The sequence below is a fragment of the Glandiceps talaboti genome, chromosome 18 (genome assembly GCF_964340395.1).
Source record: "Glandiceps talaboti chromosome 18, keGlaTala1.1, whole genome shotgun sequence".
Lineage (NCBI taxonomy): Eukaryota > Metazoa > Hemichordata > Enteropneusta > Spengelidae > Glandiceps > Glandiceps talaboti.
Genome location: NC_135566.1, coordinates 6,721,684 through 6,744,600, shown reverse-complemented (window position 1 = coordinate 6,744,600; position 22,917 = coordinate 6,721,684). Strand labels below are relative to the sequence as shown.

Genomic DNA, 22,917 nt, shown 5'->3' with positions numbered 1-22,917 from the left:
AAGTACTACACCTGTTATACTGCAGTTGAAACAATATTTTATGAAGTTATAAGCATCTGTTTGTTTGATAAATTGTGCTACACCTAATGGAAAAGAAAGGCGACAATACCGTTGTATCAACGCCTAGGCACTGTAAAATTTCAAAGACCATTTGTCGTAATATTACTCAGCTTGTAACTGAATGTCTCGACTTCTATTGTAGAAATATACTTAGGAAATTTTATTTTTTGTGTTTGTGTTTGTGTTTGTGTTTGTGTTTGTGTTTGTGTTTGTGTTTGTTTGTTTGTTTGTTTGTTTGTTTGTTTGTCTGTCTGTGTTTGTGTTTTGACATTTTACTACACAGTGAACCACATGTAAATAGTAAATTTACTACAAATTTATTACAGTTTTTGTTTGAGACGATATATTACTTTCTCAAGACACGGTAACTTGGAGATAAGATGGAACGAAAGGCAGAGCACAGTGACAAAATCTCCTATCATAAAGTGACTGGTGACATAGACGGAGAACAAAATAATAATGACCTGATCACTGACCAAACCATTGCAAAGAACCAAGCCACGTCACAAGAACTTTCTCCTAAATATAAGAAGTTGACAACCGTATTGTTATATATAGCTTTCTTTGGTTTGGTATGGTTCATTTACATTTTTACCGTGTTTGTGTTAAAATGTATTACTAATTATCAAGGCAAGGGCGAGGGTTTTGACTACAAGATGTGAAAAAATAACGCTGTGGGTTGATGTGATGTCCGTTCAGTGTAATGCATAGGACACTATTGGCAATGTTATGCTATATGAAGTGATTCGATGCCATGCAATGTGAACATACAATGAATATGAGTATAATGTTGCAAGGCGCCTAGCTATCATGTTAAGCAGTGCATGACAACGCAAAGTTTACATTTTATCGTAAACTTTATACAATCGGATTTTAAATAATTTATGAAGACATATTATATTGTTTGTTTTCGTCGCGATGTATAGTTCATGGACTCGCTAAGAAATAGTTGGTTCATGTTCATGGTGGCATTGATCTAAACAAGAACTACTTGGGATTGACGACACTTGGACAATAAGTTCAAGGTTGCAGTCATTAAGATACATCGATGACCAACTTTTTGAAGTTTGGAGAACTGAATGATTAATGTATACTTCAGCAGGAGTCAAGTCATGTATACCAAGTAGATGTGGCAAAATATAATGTTCATTTAGGTTGGCTTTCCTCACATGAAATCGTGATTCAAAGTTGCGCCAAAAGTTGTAATGGTGTATTATTAATTTCATTGACTTCAGCGCAATAATCTTTACAGGAACAGTTCAGAAGTAACACTTTCGTTTTTTCCACTGTAGGGAATGTATGTTGCTGCAATAGGACCAAGTCTTCCTGACTTTCAGCGGAACACTGGATTAAGTGTTGACCGAATAGCTTTCCTGATCGCTGCCAGCAGTCTAGGTTTCCTACTGGGTTCGATAATAGGAGGGATATGCTTTGACAATTTTGAAAACAACCTGGTGATGGCAACATCTCTTGTAGGGTTAGGGATATTCGGATGGTTCCTTCCATGGTGTAACTCCTTAGCACCATTGCTCGTAGTTTCAGGACTGGCAGGGTTGGTTGATGGATGCGCAGATACAGGTATGGAAATAATTCCACAATGGAATGGCATTTTAGTAAGCAAATGTCATCATCGTATATCCATTCAGTTTTCGAGAAATAATTATGTCAATTTTTTATTGAGTCATCATGGGTAGATAGCTAAGTCAGTTCAATTAAGCTCTTTCTATTGCAAAGCGACAATGGAAGATACTCTCTACAGAATTAGATATAATGGATATATTTTACCTACTCAGCTATTCAGGCTGGATCTTTATTCCCAACCTCTTACTCACATGCTTTCGTTGGCCGTTTTCCATTTCAAATACACGGTCGAGAGGAATACTAGGCTAGTGTATGCAACAGACTCTACCTCCCCCCCCCCCCCTCTCTCTCTCTCTCTCTCTCTCTCTCTCTCTCTCTCTCTCTCTCTCTCTCTCTCTCTCTCTCTCCCCTATTTCTGAGGGTGGGAAACCGACTAATTAAATGTCTTGATACATTCAGAACAAAAAATTATACTCTTAACATTGAATAAATAAAACCACCTCTCTTTTTCAGGTGGGAATGTCGTCTGCGTAAATCTGTGGAGGAAAAGGTCTGGCCAATATATGCAGGCACTTCATTTTTCTTTTGCTGTAGGTGCTACTGTTAGTCCATTAATAGCGGGTCCGTTCTTAACACCGCTTAACTCTACTGAAGTTACATTACTCGCGGAAGTTACATTACTCGCGAACTATACAAATGCAGCAACGGAATTTCCTTCTCGATTTAATAATACGACAACGACTTATGGAGATGACAACTTGCGACAGGCCATTTCTACGCAATCATACACGTTAGACTTGACTCCGAGAAATATCAATGAAGATGGGTTATTCACAAATTTAAACGAGAGCTTGCTAGGTTCTGCGAAGAGTCATACAGACAGACATACCAAACCCAAGAGCATTACACCAGGAAATATCAGTGGGGCAGTTCCTCCAATCAAAGTAATACAACAAGAAAATACAGAATACCGAACCATAGAATTGAGTACTGAGCATGACAAACACAATGATAGTACAGCAGAGAACTACAGATACACAACTCAAGATAACATTATAACAACTTCACAGGCTTCTAAACTTTGGATTCTGTACACGATCATTTCCATATGTAACATAACGGTTGGATGCTGCTTCTTGATCTTGTATTTTAATGGGCCTCGAAAAATTAGAATCGGGAGGAGCAAAGAGATTGGAAAGGAAATTGAAATTACTACTCCAAAAGAAAGTAAAGTTTTCAGAAGAGTCCTTCTCGTTTTAATGTTTGCATTTTACTTCTCGTATGCTGGACAAGAGAGGTCTATTGGGAGCTTCCTGTATAGTTTCACCATGAATTTAGGTCTTGGTTTTACAAAAGAAATGGGTAGTTACCTGAATTCTATATTCTGGGGATGTTTTGCTGCATCTCGTTGTATGGGTATTTTCTGTGCCGCTTTTCTTTCACCTCAGACAATGCTTCTAATTGACCTTGCAGGTATGTTGTTCTCCACTGTCTTGCTGGCAGCGTTTGGAAGAACCATCGCATGGGTTCTATGGCTGTCAGCCGCTCTCCTTGGTATATTCATGGGGTCCATGTTTGCATCCGGGGTATCTTGGACCGAACAATACATCAGATTGACGGGAAAGGCTACGTCTATATTTTTAGTCGCCTGCTCGTCATCCTCGATTATATTGCCCGCAGTGCTGGGAGAACTTTTCACTGCGTATGGATATGGCACCCTCGCTTACCTACTCGTTGTCCTCTGCGTTGTTAATATTCTTGTTTATATCATTATGCAAATTATTGCCTCACGTCAGGGGAAAAGAAGAGAAAATGAAGCATGAAAATGCAGGGAGTTATACAAGTTAGCGTTTATCTGTACAATGCGTCTCAGGAACACATTTAACTGAAAATCAAACTTGTTCATCTTTTTAAAATAATCAACGAAATTCGTCTTGTTTTCGATTTTTTACACATATTTTCCTATTGAAGTAACATAGTATTTAGCGGCCTTATTGGATAAAAAATGCCTTAGTTTTTTATCATTTTGACCTCTACTTAAAAGATTTGCATGGTGACCAGTGATTAATATTTTTTTATTTTAACTGAGAATGAGTTTGAATAAAGTATCGGTGACTTTTAAGTCCGAAACGTATTTATCAAGATGTTAACTTAATCCATATTTTCATTTATGATCAAGTACTACTACGATTTTAACGTAACTATTTAAGTGCATGCTCCGCTAGTTATTACTTAAACTGACCAACTCTGCGTGGTTTATTTCGCCTAAAGACTTTACAGTACAATGTTGTCAGGTGTTCTTCGATATATCACAGACCACTTTTACCACAATAATAGTGATATCAGATGTTGTCAATTATCAAGAGTGCCTATGGAGCTATGCCATGCCAAGCAGTGTTGATTGCTCAGAAAATAATATAGATTTGATCCTGTGTGATAGATTAGATTATTACATATACACACGGACAAGTAACTTACTTGTCTGTGATATACACAAGACACCAAAGGAATAAAATGATAAAGATACACTCTTATCATTTCATGTTAAAAGTGCTCACGCATATAATATTATATTAACTAATCGATTTCAATAACCAACCAACCAACCAACCAACCAATCAACTAAGCAATCGATCAAGCATTCTGTCAACCCTCCATCCATCCTTTTGATCACTGGATCAATAGATCTACATTGTATCAGTGAATATCAAAATGGATCGATCAATGAAGAAATATTCTAAACAATGTAAGCCACGTACTTTTGATTATACTTATTTATACGTACACAAATCCAGTTTGAAAAGTGAAAGACGAATCTCAAATAAAGTCATCGGTTGTGTTGTACACACGTACTGTTTCTCTCTGTGGCTGCCTGGCTGTGTCTGACTCTCCCTCTGTATGGCTGTCTTGTGATGTGTGTGTGTGTGTGTGTGTGTGTGTGTGTCTGTCTGTCTGTCTGTCTGTCTGTCTGTCTGTCTGTCTGTCTGTCTGTCTGTCTGTATGTCTGTCTGTCTGTCTGTCTGTCTGTCTGTCTGTCTGTCTGACTGACTGACTGACTGACTGACTGACTGACTGACTGTCTGACTGTCTGTCTGTCTGTCTGTCTGTCTGTCTGTCTGTCTGTCTGTCTGTCTGTCTGTCTGTCAAGATCATTTATTGGGACGTTCGGATGAAATCATTGAAATACAAGTAACCCCATTTATGTTTGCATAATACACGAGTTCTCAAATATAACATGTGTGTTTAGCTAATGCCATTGGCCATCAAGAGATCGTATAATCATCAAGTATGGAAACTATTTTATGCTTGTTGGTTTCAGTCTAGCTAATTGATGTTGCAAAGTGTTATATAAAAGAAACATATGATATAGCACGTGGACGATATGTACGTAGTCTAGATGCTTCACGTGATATCGAATCATCTCGTAAACACAGAGATCTTGAGATCGGTGCACGGATATCACTAGACTGATGAGGGCAGACATGAAGGAGAGTAAATAACCAACCAACAATTACATGTAAAGAGGTGACCAGTCCGCAAAAACTGGATCAACTGTAAGTACACGCCTCCTGCTATTTGACAGCTGGTTGCTGATGAAAGGTTGACCCAAAACTCCATATATTGTACGTTGCTCGGCTAAACGCTACACGACAAGCTCGGTAAGTTGCTCAGTGAGCTGACACATGGCGCACACAGTGATTATAAATGTGTGAGTTTAACTCATGGTATCTTCACTGCACGGGTAAGTCCATTCTGATGGTATTAAGCAGACGCATATATAATCGTCGAGCATCATTTTATCAAAATGTATCTTGTTTCATGACACTGTAACACCGTCTGTTGTGTTCCATTTTCCGAACTAGGGATTGTGAATTGCTGCTACGTACCCTACAGATATCAACATATACGTCCGTATCAGTTTGCCCGGAAGTGCACTTTGCTCCTTTATAAACATTAGGGATCCCCCAGTAATTACAAGGGGGGGGGGTGGCAATCTTACAAATCTGTTCTTGGGGGAGGGCTTTACTTTAGGGGCAAAGGTAAATAGGGCTGTCACATTTTACCTCGGCTCTTAGTATTACCTGACTTTGCATTATTTTCTGATTGAATTGTTTGTATATTGTGTTCACAGTACACATTTAAAACATGGCAGATGTTGAATACAAGGACCGTCCACTGATAACCACTGGTAACTTAGGCACATGTGTTAAAGACGAACGAAGTCGACAACTCCATGAACCAGAGGTCGGAAGAAACCTATTAACAAACAACGTTATTCTGAAGGACGACGATGATGTTAAGAAATTGCGAAGATTCAAAACGCTTTTAACGCTTTTAGTTGGCATGGCATTTTTTGGTTTGGTAAGACAACGCCTGGAGGGAGCTATACGAATGACCCATGTCTGTCTGTCTGTCTGTCTGTCTGTCTGTCTGTCTGTCTGTCTGTCTGTCTGTCTGTCGTCAGTCAGCCAGTCTGTCTGTCTGTCTGTCTGTCTGTCTGTTTGTCTTGTCTGTCTGTCTGTCTGTCTGTCTGTCTGTCTGTCTGTCTGTCTGTCTGTCTGTCTGTCCATCCGTCCGTCAGTCCATGAGGTGTGTGCATCTGTCAGTTGTCAGCCTCATCTCAGACACCCACAACTCAATTTCAACCAAACCTGGTACAGTATCAATCACTATAGAGTACATATGCATATCACTTAATTTCATGACCTTAACCTATACTATGACAAAACAGTAGCAGTATTTGTTCTAAAATACACATATTGCCCCATACCTCCAAATGTTTAATACACATAGACACCATTCAAGTGTCAACTCCACATTACCAGTTGTTAGCTTTCTATGACTTTGACCTTGACTTTTATGTTCAAGGTCAAATAGTCAAAATGTGTCTCTGCCATATCTCAACAAGTTGAACATACTGAGACTCAATTCAAGTGTTTACACCCACACTGTCAGAGGTAAACTTGGACCTTGACATTCATCTCCAAGGTCAAATAGGAGCTTCATTCATAAAGTCACCATGGAATTGTCTACACCTGTATTATCAGTAATAAGTTAGCATACAAACATTTGAAGTTTTTCATGTATAGGTACAATTAAAGTGTCCATCAATACTTTTAGATTTCTGTGTAAACCGACCTTTGACCTTGACTATCAGTCTCTAGGCTCAAATAGTAATTTGCAAAATAAAGCTTAAAGCCATAAAGTTTAAAGTTGTGAGAAACAGGTTGTCAAGTCAGTCTGACTTTGTGTCATACTAAGCTCATATATCAATATTGTGGACTCAGTATACATATAGTTGACTTCAATTGTCTCCTGTAGTGAATTTAGGTAAATTCACATCACAGTTTATGTTAAGCATAGACACAGCTATGTGTTAACTATTATCTTATACTTATGCATTGTAGGACTTATATATCTTGGGCACCAATTAACCGCACATGGGTATTGGGTAGACTATGTCTTCACATGCAGAATACTTGTTTTTACTACTATTCCTACGTTTACATATTGTCTGGCTTGACAAATATTTTTTTCTGAAATCTCGTTTATGCTTCATTTAAAATACGTCCGTCTTGTTAATAGTCATTTAACTATTCATATTTGAATCATAGGGGATGGCATCAATGCTTTTGGGAACAACACTGCTAGATCTTCAATTTCAAGTGCAATCTAGCTTCAAATCAGTAAGCATTGCCCTTACTACGAGTGGTGCTGGATATCTTCTGGGATCCGTGTTTGGCGGCGTCTGCGCTGACCGATTTAACAGGGAGTTGGTGCTTGGGCTGAACATGGTGTCCCTGGCTATTGTTGGGGCTCTGCTACCTTGGTTTTCAATATTGGGTATTTTGATACTTATCTCCACCATATGGGGTTTAACCAAGGGATCAGTTGACACAGGTAAGTATATAGCAAGTCGAGTATCTTCCTTTCAGAGACTAACAGGAGAGTAAAACTCTATTGCTATCATACATGGCAAATTAATCATACCAAACTATGTGACATTTGAAGCTAGCATATCTAAGATATTGCCTAATTGGCTGTTTTGATCGCTAGGTCGTGTGTGCTAAATTATCATGATACCATGGATTGTGTATATAACTGTGAATACAAAATTTCATTTATATGATATTCGAAATGTTATAATCGTGTTTTAATGTATTTCTTTGCAGGCGGCAATGTATTGGTTGTTAATGTATGGGGCAATAAGTCAGGTCCGTACATGCAAGCCGTTCATTTCTGTTTCGCTTTCGGAGCTGCCGTATCTCCGTTGTTTACCGGACCTTTTTTGATGGTCTCACCAGAGGCATCGCCAACAAACATTTCACTTACACCAACAGTCTCTAGTTATTCTACACAAACACTACCATTCCTTTATTCAGACAATGGAACTTCAGTTCAGCGAGAGTCTGACTCACTCAGTTATCTGCTAAACACAGGCAAGTATCATATACGACCAAAAATGGAACCAACGCAGAACGTCTATGGAATTTCGCAAGAAGTCTCCGAAAATATAAGTGAACATTCTTTGCTTTCCCTCCCTAAAATGTCTGTTTCGACGGATTACCATGGACTCATCAAGGATGTAAACGCCTCGGCTGAAACCTACTTAGAGTTTGCCGATTCTAGTGAAAGTGGTTACACGGAAGTACAACTGAAAATTTGGATACCATATACCATCGTTTCCATTTACAACCTTTTAGTTTCAATTCTATTTTTCATTGCCTTCTGTTGCGGAAATCGCAAATGTTGCTTGGAAAGACACCAGACGAAAAGCACAGATGAAACAGCGGAAAGTCCTGAACATGTTGCCAACCCTGGTGCAAGGAGATTTCGTGTGATTCTTCTTCTGATAGTGTGTGCTTTCACTTTCATATACTTAGGATTTGAAACGCTTTATGGAGGTTTCCTCTATAGCTTTGCCATGAAATCCGACTTGCCTTTTACCCCTGTATCAGCTGCGTATCTCAATTCAGCGTTTTGGGGAAGTTACGCAGCCTTTCGATTCGTTGCCATATTCTTGACAATTAAAATAACCCCGAGGACTATGCTGACCATGGATGTCATTGGTATGTTAATATCATCATCATTACTCGCAGTGTTTGGTAATAAGAGTATTGAAATCCTCTGGCTAGCCTCTATACTTCTTGGTATCTCCATGGCATCTGCTTACCCCTCAATGTTATCTTGGACAGAAATATATATCAAACTCACAGGCAAAACAACAGCGGCTATTGTTGTGGCAGCATCTTCTTCAGACTCCCTTCTCCCGTTTGTCATGGGGTTTATGATGACTGCCTTCGGAATTGATGTTCTAATGTACACAGTGTTGGCGTTAGCTGTTGGGGCAACTGCTTCATTTATATGCATGCAAGCGTTCGCCTCAAAGCATGGAGAAAGGTACAAACTTGATTCTGTGGAGGAGAAGGCAGTTGATATTGATATTTGCAATGATGAGGAGACAGTCTAATTGACATCGACAAACTGAATGAAAAGTGGATGCAAAGATTGACTTAACATTCTCCTATATCTTCTGTATATGTCAAAGACTTTTAATGTAATCTTCGGTACCTTAATTAACACTGTACATGTACTTAAAGCTTCTGGGTTGAAGGGTTGAATTATAAAGAGAATGTTGGCCTGTTTACTTGTTTTCTTATTGTAATTATCCATGTGTAGGGTGTGAAGCAGAATCTTGTTGTCAACCACAGGGGCTTAAAGTTGGCCATATTTGTCAAAAAGTTGTTTTTGTTAAATTTATTGTTTACGTTCTGTTCTTTCTTTCTTTACAAAAAATTGTTCTTTGTTTGTTTAATGTTTTTTTTTGCTCTTTGAAAAATATCTTTCCCCTACAAGGTGCCATGTAATAAAGTGATGAATTGAAAATCTGGGGTTCTTTTTCTAAACCGATTTTAACTTTTAACAGCAGTACTTGCTTTCTATTGTATGGAAAAAGCTAAAGTTCTCCAGGTCAGAACACGCCTGAACAAGTCAGTCATAGAATGTATGTATTAGAAAAAGAGGGAAATGACTTCATACCAATGGAATGGAAAAGATGGAGTTATGACACCCTTGTAATTACTGAAGGCTTCCTTACCTCTGGTTCGAGTGTGCAGGCTACATACAAAACATGCCATTGCTAAGTATTTATAGCAATTGCTACTGAAGTGACATTGAAGATGAAGGTCAAGGTCGAGGTCAATGTCTGACTTAAGTTTATAAACATATGTGTAGATACTGGAATATAGCCCTCTGCCGGTACGGTGGGATCTAAAACACATCTAAAAATCAATTTATGTGATTAATGGGTGATCCAGGTGCAAAGCAAGTGATGTGATGTTGACAGGCATATCGAGCTACGAGTTAGTCACAATGATTTAATTCACTAGGTGCAAATGGAATGTTTTCTTGAACATGTTTTGGATATATAAATGACTTAATCGTAATATCGCACGTCCCGAATAGTAATGAATCATCTATGGGTAAATGCATATGTGTAGCTATACACATAATGTGGTACAAAAAATCGATTAAATTAATTTTTGGATCCGCACCCAAAAATCAGCGGGCCCACACGATCATGATTTCAACTTGTTACTGTACTAAGTTTTGGATAAAACCAGCATCCAGTTAACATGTAAAGACTATATATTGATATTTTAATAATTTTCAATGAATATTATTGGTGGTTGTGTAACTTAACAATACCAATTGTCTGTGACAATACGTAATAGGTTGTTTTGTTGTGTTAAAGTATCTTACATATGCACAGTTGAATCGATTTGGTATTACGTAATATCATTAACATTCCTCCATGAGGGTGGATGTCTTACATGTTCCGTCATTACAGTTTTGTCTCTAACCACAATTTCAATGATAGACGTCATATCGCCTCGACTAGATATTAGATTGACCCCCTCTCGACTGTGTGAGCTGAGGAATACTGATGAAGCATACGTTTAGTCAGTCGTCCTGGTCTACTCGGTTTCAGTGTAAACATACGTTACGCAACCCCAGCATATCAAATGAGCCACCATTTTACATTTCCTTTTATACGTACTACGTATATGTACCGAAGATATTTTTGGACAGTGGAGTAACGTTTGGTTAGAAGTATAAACGTCTAATACTCAAGCAAGGTAAGTTATAGAACAGCTTTCCAAGTTCAAGGTTCAAGCGTACAAGCCTTATGGTGTAAAATACGGACATGTGTAACGGATATTACCACAGGCACTCGAATCAATCTGTATGATTTAAAAAAATCATACAGATTTATTCGAGTACCTGTGGATATTACAACGGTGTAGTCCTGCTTGCAAGAAGGAAGGGACGACTTACTCCGTATGCAAGCAGGACTAGTAACGATGGGCAATGGATACAAGTCAAATAGAATTCGGTTCCATTATGATTATTAGAATCACTACTGATGTACAATTTAGGAAAAAACACGCACAAACGAACCAAAATTACTTTAAAAGGAATGCCTACTATATTCGATGCCCCCGGAATCACACTCATACATTGACCTCATCTGTACTTCAATCTGTGTTCCTAGGGCCCAGCCTCACCGGTTTCAAAATATTCTCTGGAGTCAGAAATCAGAGACTACAATGGCGTCACCTCCTGGCGAGTACAGACTACAACCGATTGATTATGACAGTTATCAATTCGACTGCATCCATGATAAAGATTCTATAAACGACGATGCACCCTCAGCCACGTCAGAATCGTTAACATATTCTGAGGGATCTAAACATAAGAAGATAAAGACGTTAGCTTTATATTTAACTTTCTTTGGTCAGGTAAGTTTAATTTGTTTTGATTGATTGATTGATTGATTGATTGATTGATTGATTGATTGATTGATTGATTGATTGATTGATTGATTTTGATTGATTAATTGATTAATTGATTGATTGATTAATTGATAATCTATCAACACAATCCGAATATGATTTTTTGTCACCTCGCAAATACATTTTACTATGAATACCAGTACGTACATCATAATATACGTGCCATATGTTTGATTCGGTGGGGTGGGGTGGGGTGGGATGGGAGTGGGGTGGGGTAAACTGGCTTTCGTCGTTTCTGACTGTGTATTAAAAAGATGTTCGTATCTTTCAGGGATTGACAGCGGGCATCCTTGGACCAAGTTTACCGGATTTCCAACTCCAAGTGTCGGCTTCCTTGAAATGGATTTCTTTCGTTTTTACGGCTCGGAGTATAGGCAGTCTGATAGGAACAGTGGTTGGTGGATTAGTATACGACAAAATAGAAACCTCATTGGTCCTATGTCTATCACTACTTGTCATGGCAATAGTGGGTATGATTATGACACATGTAGAAAACATTGCATTACTGGTTATTGCCATGGTAACATGGGGTGTCAGTGCTGGCTTTAATAATACAGGTGCGTTATTACAGTGTGCACTTGAACTGGAAGCTGTGAGTGAAAGTGCTATATTTTACCATGTTGAACTTATTTGAACTTCATATTGTATGGTTTTTCGGTTATAGAACAAAATCGCCCTATACAGTAACTATGAAATCGAAATGCATAGAATTATTTAAGTAAATTCCGTCCCACTGAAAATCGTACCTAGATAGATGCCAAAGTGTGTATTGAATCTCATGCATATTTTATTTTCACCCAGGTTGTAATACATGGTGTATGAAGATATGGGGAGATAAATCCATTCCCTATGTGCAAGCTCTCCACTTCACGTTTGCACTTGGAGCCACCGTATCTCCACTCATTACGTCACCATTTCTTAGTTCCCCAGACCAGCAACTCTCAGTGACCAACAACAGTTTGAAATTGGCATCGAATTTACCAAATATTTCTTCAGACATATATTCAGTCAGTAACCGTCAATTTAGTTTACCCAATGAGACCGCCACTGTATTACCTTACAGGAATAATGACGGTAGCTATTTTACTGTAGAATATGCGAGTGATTTAACGTACTCACCAATTTATCAAGAATATGAAAACAAGAGTCGTGGTTTGCTATGGGTTCCATACACTATCGTTTCAGCTTACATTTTCCTTGTTTCCGTGTTTTTCGCTTATATACATTGTTGCTTCGTTGCCAGACCTTCGAACTCTTGTATGTACCTTGAAGAAAAAGCGACGGAAGATGATTACGTTCAAACTGAGACGGTTTCTAGAGAGAAAACTTACCGCATTTTTCTCATTATCTTGTTGTCCGTGTTTTTCTTCGTCTACGCTCCCTTGGAAATAGTTTACGGCAGTTTTCTATATATCTATGCAGTCGAAGGAAATGTCAAATTCACGCCACAAATGGCATCATATCTAAATTCGGCATTTTGGGGCACGTTTGCAGCAGCCAGGGGAATTTCAGTGTGCTGCGCAGTACGGTTAGCATCTAAAACAATGTTAACAATAGACATTTTTGGAGTCTGTTTCGACAGTTCCTTACTTTCAATATTTGCTCGTGAAAATGCTGTGGCTCTCTGGATTGGCAGTATACTGCTAGGTGCTTCCATGGCTTCACTCTATCCATCAGCATTGTCATGGGCCAATTTATATATACATGTAACTGGTCGAGTGACTTCCGTGTTTTTGTTTGTTACATCTTCGTCCATGATGATTTTTCCATGGTTTGTTGGAGTGTTATTTGACACCGTTGGAGTTTTATGTTTAATGTACGTCACATCGGCAGCGTGTCTGTTTACTGCTGTGACGTATGTGATCATGCAATTTGTTGCATCAAAGCTTGGAAAGAGAGACCCTCATTTATAAGTCCACATGCGTATATCGTGGTGAGTCATGTGTGTGTGTGTGTGTGTGTGTGTGTATGTATGTATGTATGTATGTATGTATGTATGTGTAAAGAGATGTATGTGTGTAGTGAGAGACAGAGAGAGAGATAATTTTGTGTGTTTGTTTGACTAGGGTGTCTCTCTAGGTGTTTAGTTTAAACCAGTCTCTTGTTATAACTTTCGTTGCATTTTGCTGTTTCATATTTTTAAGTTGATGTGAATGTCAAAACCGTCATGTAATGTGAAAGCATTTCTTTAAAAAATAAAAATATTCCAAAAACAAAATGTCAAAAACGTCCAATAAAATACTAGTCCTAAAATAGTACACCGATACTGTTGTATTAAACTCCATTTTCCTCTTTACCCCTGCTGGCATCTGAATTAACCTAACTACAACACATGTAAACAATAGTAAACCAACTAGTATTAAATATAATTATATTTTGAATATAGTATGTAAGATACAACATGTCTAGTCTAGTTCCCATACAGTATCGTTACGATGTACAGCACAGGGAGCCCAGGAACAGTGTTACAAACAAACAAACAAACAAACAAACAGACAGACAGACAGACAGACAGACAAAAACGATAAATAAATAAATAAATAAATAAATAAATAAATAAATAAATAAATAAATAAAAACAAACAAACAAACATATATTCATGGGGGTATATACTAGATATGTTTTTATACTCACCGTGTGTGTGTTTGTATGGTAGCATAAAAACATACCTAGTATATACCCTATGAATATATGTTTATTTATTTATTTATTCATTCATTCATTCATTCATTCATTCATTCACTTACTTACTTACTTACTTACTTACTTACTTACTAACTTATTTATTTATTTATTCATGTATTTATTATTTATTTATTTGTTTGTTTGTTTGTTTGTTTGTTTGTTGTTTCTAACACGGTACTTGGGCTTCCTGTGGTCGTGCCGCCCAATTATGACATACATACGTACCATCCGGCATTCACATTACATTGCATCACGTGATATGCAGAAGCCGACCTTGAATAACACAGTGTTTTTTTAGCAATCCTAAGGAGTTTAACTGATTGCAGGAAACGCGTGACTGTTCATGTGTTGAGTTGAATTCGCATACTGTATACATGGAATCAATGGTCATTTGGTGTAATTCAAAATCGCCCCAGTATCAATGTGATTTATTGTGTATTTGTTTGTCGAGTATGTGTAAAAACATCACGGGTTTGAATAATATTAGCCTGACGTCCATGAGGTATTCAACTTCAATTTGAAAGCAGGTCATCACATTTATGCAGTGTATTGTATATATACATGAATCAGTCAGTCACACCGATAAAACAACAAGGTGCTGAGTTCAACTCTGTGGATTAGATCTATGATATCAGGTCGGTTTTGGAGTAATGGAGCCATCCGTGCATGGTAGTGTCAATTATGAAGACCAACACGTCGGTTCAACTGAAAATCTTCTGACAGGCGATTCAGGTTCCAACACTTCCGATGGCGAGAAGGTCGAAGGTGGAAGTATTCGAAATGAGGACAATCTGCCATACACTTTTCGGAAAAGGTTACTAATATCTCTCTGCCTCTATTTCACCTTTTTCGGAATGGTGAGTAACATTTGTCAGTGTCATTAATGCAGGAATTGTCAAAACATACATACATACATACATACATACATACATACATACATACATACATACGTATACATACATACATACATACATACAGACATACATACATACATACATACATACATACATACGTATACATACATACATACATACATACATACATACATGCGTACATTGCATACAAGGAAAAGAATGTGATAATACTCGAAATAGCTTGACATGGGCCCTTTCCCACAACCTTTTCCCATCTCTGCACAGGTGCACTTCAATAGCAATCAGCAATATCTCATAGACCTGCACTCATGATCATGCTGTCACTCCAAGCATAAGCACAAAAATCTTGGCGGAATGAAATGTCGACCATAAGCAGCTATGCTATTAGCCGATATGTAATCCAGTTGGCACACAGTCACAGATGTAAACCATTGTGGTGGTTTCTCCTAGTAACTTTGTACGTGCCTACATCGCTATGGTGGCACAGTCAATCTATTAGGATATTAACTTATGACTAATAATGATTTGAATGATATAGCCTATTACAAGCACCTGGTGATATATTACCAACACCACATCCTGTTGTAATGCGATTTGCACACACAGAAGGAAACATTGTCTCTAAACTAGTATATCATACTAATAGTGTTTTTAGTGAATATGAATTGTTATGAAACCTGGTATAAAAAGTCTGCAGTCTTAACCTGAAAAGAGTATAGAAATAGTCTGTATTGTAGACCTGAAAGTAAAAATAACTGTTAATTAGTGAAACCCAGTCTGTCTTTTCATCCTCTTCTGTCATATAGGGAAGTTCAGCTTCAATCACCGGACCAAGCTTACCCGATTTACAACAACAAGTAGGGGCAAGTCTTCAACAGATCAGCCTTATTGCAACCTTCAAATGGGCTGGATACATCGTAGGTGCTCTAATCAGTGGAATATGCCTGGACAAGCTAAACAACTTTATCATCCTATGTCTTGCTGCATTGGTAAGCTGTATAACAGCACTAAATGCATGGACCAAACATTTGACAGGATTACTTGCCATTAGAGGAATTACAGGAATCGCTAGTGGGTTTCTTGATACAGGTAGGTGATGACTTTTGTGTAATTGTTTAACAACTTGATACAAGTTTGGAAAAACGTTTCTAAATACAAAGAAGCAAAGAATAAACAAATTTAAGGAAACAGAATAATACTGATGCATGTCACATTGTACAATTTACATTGTACAATCAAAACAAGCCCCTGTGAGATACATCTGGTAAATGTATTTGTCTTTTAATAACAGCAATACATGTCTGTGTTATGCAATATTTGCCATTTCAGAATATAATCATGGCCATACGAATATTAATGGCAAAATCGTTTCTATTTTTCAGGGTCAAATATTGTATGTCTGAGACTGTGGCAGAACCAAGTTGGTCCGTATATCCAAACCTTACATTTTTCATTTGCCATTGGATCAACAGTAGGACCTCTTATCGCTGCACCGTTTCTAACACCAGTAAATTACAGTGCAACAACCACAACAACAGTAGCGCCAACTGAAATGGTAAATTATGCGTACAATGTCACACGGGAAAGTAATTGGCAATTGGAGCAAATCAGCTTACTTGAAGAAAGGGAAATCGTGAACATGTCAAACCACAGAGATATAGAATATCTTGACCACTCAGTTTATCTTGCATCCATTAAGAAGTTAGAAGACCGAGTACACGGAACGCAAAACTCTAACTCCGAACAGGAATTTCAGGTTCTTGGTGATATGCAAATGCAGGGAAATAAGACAGGGTCAAGCCCACGTACACTTTGGATACCATATGCAATCAGTGGAATCATTTATTTTGTTGCTTCAATATTTCTTTTCATTGTCTACATTTCTGGGTCCAGGATTTGTTTATTGGAACATGATAACACATTTCCAGGCATCCAGTCAAACAAAGATACAGCAAATAACAGTGTTCAGCAGGAGACACCGCTTTTCCGATACCTCTTCGTTGGAATAATGGCCGTCTTTTATTTTCTCGTTGTTTCTCACGAGACTGTTTACGGTTTTTACTTGTACACTTATCTTACTACAAGTGATCTCAGTTTTACTATTCACACTGCAAGCTATCTTAATTCTGCGTTTTGGGGGAGCTACGCAGCGTCCCGGGGCTTGTCAGTTTTAATAGCTACTCGCCTCTCACCAAGGAACATGTTGATAATGAATCTAACGGGGCTTACAATTGCAACTAGCATTCTAGCTGTTTGGGGATGGCAGGAAGAATTACTTCTCTGGACTGGCACAGTTCTACTTGGTGCATGCATAGCACCATGCTTTCCAACAGGATTTTCATGGACAGAGAGACAGCTCATTCTCACTGGTAAAACGACGTCCATCTTTTTGGTTTCAGCGGGGGCTGCCGGAATTGTTGAACCATTCATTTTAGGCGCCATTTTTGATAAATACAGTATTATGGATTTGATGTATGTAATGTTTTCATTTTCATGTGGACTTGTTATTGTGTTTGTAATTGCTGTGTTAGTAACTATATTCCATCGACAAACAGACCACATCGACCTATCACAAAGAACTTGAACTGCCACTGGGGCTAAATTTACCTCAGTGACAGGATTGTGGTGCAAACTATGTCGTCTGATATGTTATTAACAGGGTACAATGTGTAAATCGGTTTATGTTTTAGTAATAGTATGTATGTTCACTTTTGAACTCAGAGAAAAGTATGAAGAACTCAGAGAAAAGTATATTCCCACAATCTATATAGACAAGCCATTATCTGATTATAAATCTTTGAGGTTTATGAACAATCACAATCCTACTGTTATAAGAAACTGTGCAAGATATTTATTTTATGCTTTTGAAAAAAGAACACAGTCTATTTTTACAAGAGGTTTGAATAAGAACAAAAAATATTTTCAATTGCTAATTTTCGTATTATATTCTTTGTATCTCCCATATTATGTTTTGTATTATATATTAGCTGTACCTTTGACCTTAGACGTTATCTTGATTTCTCTTTTTTCGAGACTGTACATTGGGCCAGTGGCCAAAGTACTCACTGATTAATAAACAGAGTAGATAAATTCGTCACAGTTGTTACAACTCGATAAAAGAATTCATTAATATCAATAAGTCCACGTCAGAGATAGATTTTAATCCAACCAGCAATCTTAGAATAAGAATTGTAATATGTTTTGTACATGTAGAAACGCCGAGTTTCTGTGCTATATATATGTTACATTTTAATAGTACTGAAAGAATGGAGAGCCGGGAGGGCAATCTGAAGGGCAGAATGTAAGGGGTGAATATATGGTGAGAGCTGGTTCTCTCCATGGAGGTAGGAAGTCCTTCAGATATCCTACCTCCATAAAGATCTTGATCTTATCTGCCTTATACTTGCCGCTAAGCTGTGAAATAAATCTATCTACAAGCATCCTGTTGGTCAATGTGCATCGATTCCTGAGTGAGTGTAATTCCCTGTAAGAAGTGGTTGGTGACAACGTAGTCACAGAACGTTAAATTTTACACAGTACTGACCTTTAATCTCGTGTGATTCATGTCATGCTGACTCGACCCCAAATGAACTTTAAAATAATTAATAAATGTCAGTCTTGTGTAACTCGTTCATGGTACGTAATGTTTAAACATGACAGCTTCCCATACTGCGTAGAAGGACTTGTATCCGAAAACTGCTCAGTTTTCTAAGATCTGTAAGTAGACCCTGACATGTACATACGACTTAGCAAATATATTTCACTGACACATGCACTTGATCTGGCAAAACAAACTTGCCATAGTAGCATTGTACTCATATGAAGGGCTATATATTGCAATCATGAATAAACTGTTGAATCATTTCAGAATGCATTTGACGAGCACCACCGCTTTATGGAAACTTTTTAAGACTTTTTTGATGTGAACTAATTTTCGCTCAACAGATAAGTTGAACTAAGGTCATGAACCATTAAACAAACCTCTACTTAACGAGTAGAATGTTCAGTTTCTTGTATAGTATTTTGTGTGTGGTTGTATCAAACAGAAACAGTGAAGACTAAAATGAAACGGGCTGCAACAGTATACTGGTGTCTTGGTCAAAGTACACTGTGAGGCCACTGATCTTTCTAAAATAACAAAGAACAGGTTGGTCGACCCAGCATACATTAAACCATGGAGTCAGTCACTAAATCTACACAAGTTGACTTTCCCGATCATGGTAGTTGTGAGGATACGGGAACACTTCAAGAAGACAGCATAAAAGAAAATTATCTTGGTAATGCTGTGTCTACCAAAGCTATTCTTGCTGATCAAGAAAACAAGGTTGATCATCACGGCAGTTATGATGAAAATCTGCCATACACGTACCGCAAACGACTTTTTGTATCTTTCTGTCTATATTTTCTGCATTTTTGTCTAGTAAGTGATCCTGTACAATTTATCATTGTCCGTATTGCTCTAGCATTTCAGATTTTGTCTTTATAGATTGCAAATGCTATTAAACAATGGATCAAGATCAATGAGTGAGACTGATTAGCCTGATTGATCAAAGACCTTAGTCTGGACTATGACAAGTATTTCCATTATACTAGCACATTACGTACTATATGAGGTTACCATAGTAACTGTTGCAGTTGACGCAGTCTAATGAACAACTGTATTACCTTAATTCTCATTTTTTATTTTCACTTATACCGTTGTTTCACTGTCACGTTTGCAGGGTATATCAATCTCCCTCACTGGACCAACCCTACCCGATCTCCAATTACAAGTTGGTGCGACACTGCAAGAAATAAGTCTTATAATTACATTCTGGAGCATTGGTTGTTTCATTGGATCTTTCTTTTCTGGCGTTACCCTCGATGAAATCCAAAACTATCTTGTTTTAGCATTGGCTTCTTTCGTCAGCTCGTTTTATGGTCTGAGTGCATGGACTGTGTATTTAGCTGGTCTATGTGCGCTACGGTTCATTACTGGGATCGCGAATGGATATGTTAGTACAGGCAAGGGAAATTATATGTATATATTATTATATGCAGAGAGAGAGAGAGAGAGAGAGAGAGAGAGAGAGAGAGAGAGAGAGAGAGAGAGAGAGAGAGAGAGAGAGAGAGAGAGAGAGAGAGAGAGTTTGGTAGACATGTTACTATAAACTCATTTACAATAGTCATAATAACCTCAGTAGAAGATATCCATGATTGACAAAATGACAACTGTTAGCCAAGGCATATTATTTTAACATTCAGATGACAGTTATGTCTCTCACCTGGAGAAATATGCTTATAGTCGACTTTATAGCACATTATACAAATGCATAAAACAGTACACATATACTGATTTTATTCAACAACAAAACTTGACCTTGTTTGTTCACAGGAATCAATGCTGTATGTTTAAGACTGTGGCACAAGAGTGTTGGTCCTTACATGCAGGCGTTGCATTTTTCATTTGCAATCGGTGGCACAATCGGACCTCTCATCGCTGCCCCATTCCTATCCCATGTCGACACAAACGCCACCATGACAACGATTGCTCCGACTTTGCTACCTGAAGCAATAGAACTCCGGTATCCAGGTGTGCCGATATCTCAGAAGTGGTATCTTTTTTCCCTACAAGAGGAAAGTAAAGTTATGGATGTAATGGACCATCATCTATTTGAAGGTCACGGCGGAGACATGTTAGAAGCTCATCGACAAGAAAAACACAACCTTTATGGTCTATCTGAATTTGCTGTCTTAGCAGATTCGTACACAGATGACAATGAGACAGAGACTAGTTCACCAACACTTTGGGTACCATACACCATCAGCGGCGTGATGTATCTAATTGCTGCTATACCTTTCCTCGTGTTATTCTTGAATGGGAATCGAAAGGTCTTGCATAAGAATGACAACATGCTGTCGACTTATAAATATATGCCTGACAGATCCATCTCTAGCGACAATATGACTGGTGAATCGCGAAGTTTCAGATACATTCTTTTGAGCATTCTAGCAATAATGTATTTTATGATTGTATCACATGAAGTGGTATACAATTCATACGCTTACACATTCGCGATTGAGAGCGGTTTGGGCTTTACCAGTTTCACTGCAAGTTATCTCACCTCAGCCTATTGGGCTAGCTTTGCAGCATCCCGTGGAATTTCAGTTTTGGTAGCCTCGCGACTTTCACCTGTAAAGATGATAACTCTACTAATAACTGGGGTGACAATTGCAACAAGTATGTTGGCAATATGGGGAGGGAGTAACGAAATAGTTCTTTGGGTTGGCACTATTCTACTTGGTGCAAGTATAGCGCCGTGTTATCCTACTGGAATATCGTGGACAGGGAAACAGATTGTTCTCAGCGGAAAGGCAACATCCATTTTCACCACGGCAGCATCAGCTACAGGAATAATTGATCCTTTAATATTAGGAGCTCTGTTTGATACATATGGTATAGGAATCATGATGTATACACTGTTTGCATTCTCAGTTGGTCTGATCATATCTTTTGCTATGGCTGTATTATTTGTCAAGTATTTTGGACCGAATCGACACCGTCACAACCACACCACCCAGGAAAAGGTAGACGTTCCAGAAAATTACTGAATCTGACTGACCTTCATATCTCTCTCTCTCTCTCTCTCTCTCTCTCTCTCTCTCTCTCTCTCTCTCTCTCTCTCTCTCTCTCTCTCTCTCTCTCTCTCTCTCTCTCTCTCTCTCTCTTTCTTTCTCTCTCTCTCTGACTCTCTCTCTATCTCTCTCGGCTACTTGCTGCAGTATTATATGTACTGAAGCTCACTTAATCATTACTGAATGACGTAATTTACCATACGTATCAAAAACGTCGAACCAAGGAAATTATTACTACTTATGCAATCAACTGTTTTAATAATGCCAGCATACAATAGTAGATATACACCAACAGTAACATTATTATAATACTAGATATGTTTTATAAAATATGTTCACTTGTGTAAAAATGACATCAGTACTAGTAGTAAACTAAGAGTAAAGTCAGCTGATTTAATTTGAGACCAAAACATTCTTTGTCTTGCACATGGTCAATGAAAAACCGTTTAACAAATCACATGCGTGCAAAATCATAATTGAGTGGCATAGAACACGACAAAATAAAATGAACATTAAACCATAGCCAACTCCTTGTTTTTTGCTTTGGTTATCAGTGTACATGTGACTGTACCCAATATATCGATCTGCATTATGTCATATTTGAGTTAATAGTGTATTGACTCTTGGGTCAACATCAATAGGGTCATGAACCACGAAACTAATAATGATGCTTATTCTTGACAGAGAGGGTGCTGTCCTGTAAAATATTAAGGGTAGGCAATATTTTTATTTTGATGTCGGAACTGAAAATTGGTTCGATTGGGTAATGAGAAACATAAAATAATTGGGTCATCCTTAACTATTTCCTTTGAATTCCTGTAAATATACATTAGCACCAAAAAAATTACTACACAAAGACAAGAAAGTTGAAACAGAATATTGACCATTCTAGATTTCTCGACACTACACGGGAGGTCTGTCTTAGTCGTTTTATTCCTACCACCTTTGGGACTTCATCAAACAGAAAGGACTTCTGATTTGTACTCTGTTCCTAGCAGCTGTTCTTTACTAATATACAAAATGTAGGGAGCCCAGATTGGTAAAGTTCAACCTTGACTTTTAGAAACACCATTTAATTAAGCTGACATGGATGTGAAGATAAAAGTAAAGATTATGTGTTTTGAAGATCAATGATATTTTTTTTTCAAAAGTGGGTATAGGAGCTTTGAACAAGTAAAGGGGGGGGGGGAGAGGTTGTGATGTTTTGACAACGAAGACTTGTTTTATGACAAAGTTTGACCTT

At 37.9% G+C, this 22,917-nt stretch overlaps 5 protein-coding genes across 5 annotated transcripts; all 5 read left to right on the top strand.

Annotated features, from left to right (window-relative positions):
- Window positions 1-440: 440 nt before the first annotated feature.
- LOC144449310 (sodium-dependent glucose transporter 1A-like) lies at window positions 441-3,464 on the top strand. Its single transcript, XM_078139828.1, has 3 exons — window positions 441-632; window positions 1,353-1,638; window positions 2,155-3,464. Exons 1-3 carry the CDS (start codon window positions 441-443, stop codon window positions 3,462-3,464), a joined length of 1,788 nt encoding a protein of 595 aa, XP_077995954.1.
- A 2,323-nt stretch (window positions 3,465-5,787) lies between these two features.
- Window positions 5,788-9,498, top strand: LOC144449309 (sodium-dependent glucose transporter 1B-like). Its single transcript, XM_078139827.1, has 3 exons — window positions 5,788-6,003; window positions 7,257-7,542; window positions 7,815-9,498. Exons 1-3 carry the CDS (start codon window positions 5,788-5,790, stop codon window positions 9,110-9,112), a joined length of 1,800 nt encoding a protein of 599 aa, XP_077995953.1. The 3' UTR covers window positions 9,113-9,498.
- A 1,754-nt stretch (window positions 9,499-11,252) lies between these two features.
- Window positions 11,253-13,411, top strand: LOC144449307 (sodium-dependent glucose transporter 1A-like). Its single transcript, XM_078139826.1, has 3 exons — window positions 11,253-11,444; window positions 11,770-12,055; window positions 12,300-13,411. The coding sequence occupies exons 1-3, from the start codon at window positions 11,253-11,255 to the stop codon at window positions 13,409-13,411; spliced, it is 1,590 nt and encodes a 529-aa protein (XP_077995952.1).
- A 1,073-nt stretch (window positions 13,412-14,484) lies between these two features.
- On the top strand, window positions 14,485-18,669 carry LOC144449100 (sodium-dependent glucose transporter 1A-like). The gene is made up of 3 exons (XM_078139543.1): window positions 14,485-15,041; window positions 15,866-16,148; window positions 16,442-18,669. Exons 1-3 carry the CDS (start codon window positions 14,835-14,837, stop codon window positions 17,641-17,643), a joined length of 1,692 nt encoding a protein of 563 aa, XP_077995669.1. The 5' UTR covers window positions 14,485-14,834; the 3' UTR covers window positions 17,644-18,669.
- A 564-nt stretch (window positions 18,670-19,233) lies between these two features.
- On the top strand, window positions 19,234-21,650 carry LOC144449306 (sodium-dependent glucose transporter 1A-like). The gene is made up of 3 exons (XM_078139824.1): window positions 19,234-19,383; window positions 19,781-20,063; window positions 20,434-21,650. The coding sequence occupies exons 1-3, from the start codon at window positions 19,234-19,236 to the stop codon at window positions 21,648-21,650; spliced, it is 1,650 nt and encodes a 549-aa protein (XP_077995950.1).
- Window positions 21,651-22,917: the final 1,267 nt, after the last annotated feature.

Bases quoted from the DNA above. Each gene is read 5' to 3' on its own strand.
- LOC144449310 (XM_078139828.1), top strand. From the start codon at position 441: ATGGAACGAAAGGCAGAGCACAGTGACAAAATCTCCTATCATAAAGTG. The intron at 633-1,352 runs GTATGGTTCATT...TTTCCACTGTAG, and splicing joins ATATAGCTTTCTTTGGTTTG to GGAATGTATGTTGCTGCAAT. The intron at 1,639-2,154 runs GTATGGAAATAA...TCTCTTTTTCAG, and splicing joins TGATGGATGCGCAGATACAG to GTGGGAATGTCGTCTGCGTA.
- LOC144449309 (XM_078139827.1), top strand. From the start codon at position 5,788: ATGGCAGATGTTGAATACAAGGACCGTCCACTGATAACCACTGGTAAC. The intron at 6,004-7,256 runs GTAAGACAACGC...TTTGAATCATAG, and splicing joins GCATGGCATTTTTTGGTTTG to GGGATGGCATCAATGCTTTT. The intron at 7,543-7,814 runs GTAAGTATATAG...ATTTCTTTGCAG, and splicing joins CAAGGGATCAGTTGACACAG to GCGGCAATGTATTGGTTGTT.
- LOC144449307 (XM_078139826.1), top strand. From the start codon at position 11,253: ATGGCGTCACCTCCTGGCGAGTACAGACTACAACCGATTGATTATGAC. The intron at 11,445-11,769 runs GTAAGTTTAATT...CGTATCTTTCAG, and splicing joins ATTTAACTTTCTTTGGTCAG to GGATTGACAGCGGGCATCCT. The intron at 12,056-12,299 runs GTGCGTTATTAC...ATTTTCACCCAG, and splicing joins TGCTGGCTTTAATAATACAG to GTTGTAATACATGGTGTATG.
- LOC144449100 (XM_078139543.1), top strand. From the start codon at position 14,835: ATGGAGCCATCCGTGCATGGTAGTGTCAATTATGAAGACCAACACGTC. The intron at 15,042-15,865 runs GTGAGTAACATT...TCTGTCATATAG, and splicing joins ATTTCACCTTTTTCGGAATG to GGAAGTTCAGCTTCAATCAC. The intron at 16,149-16,441 runs GTAGGTGATGAC...TCTATTTTTCAG, and splicing joins TAGTGGGTTTCTTGATACAG to GGTCAAATATTGTATGTCTG.
- LOC144449306 (XM_078139824.1), top strand. From the start codon at position 19,234: ATGGAGTCAGTCACTAAATCTACACAAGTTGACTTTCCCGATCATGGT. The intron at 19,384-19,780 runs GTTGATCATCAC...TCACGTTTGCAG, and splicing joins TTGCTGATCAAGAAAACAAG to GGTATATCAATCTCCCTCAC. The intron at 20,064-20,433 runs GCAAGGGAAATT...GTTTGTTCACAG, and splicing joins GAATGGATATGTTAGTACAG to GAATCAATGCTGTATGTTTA.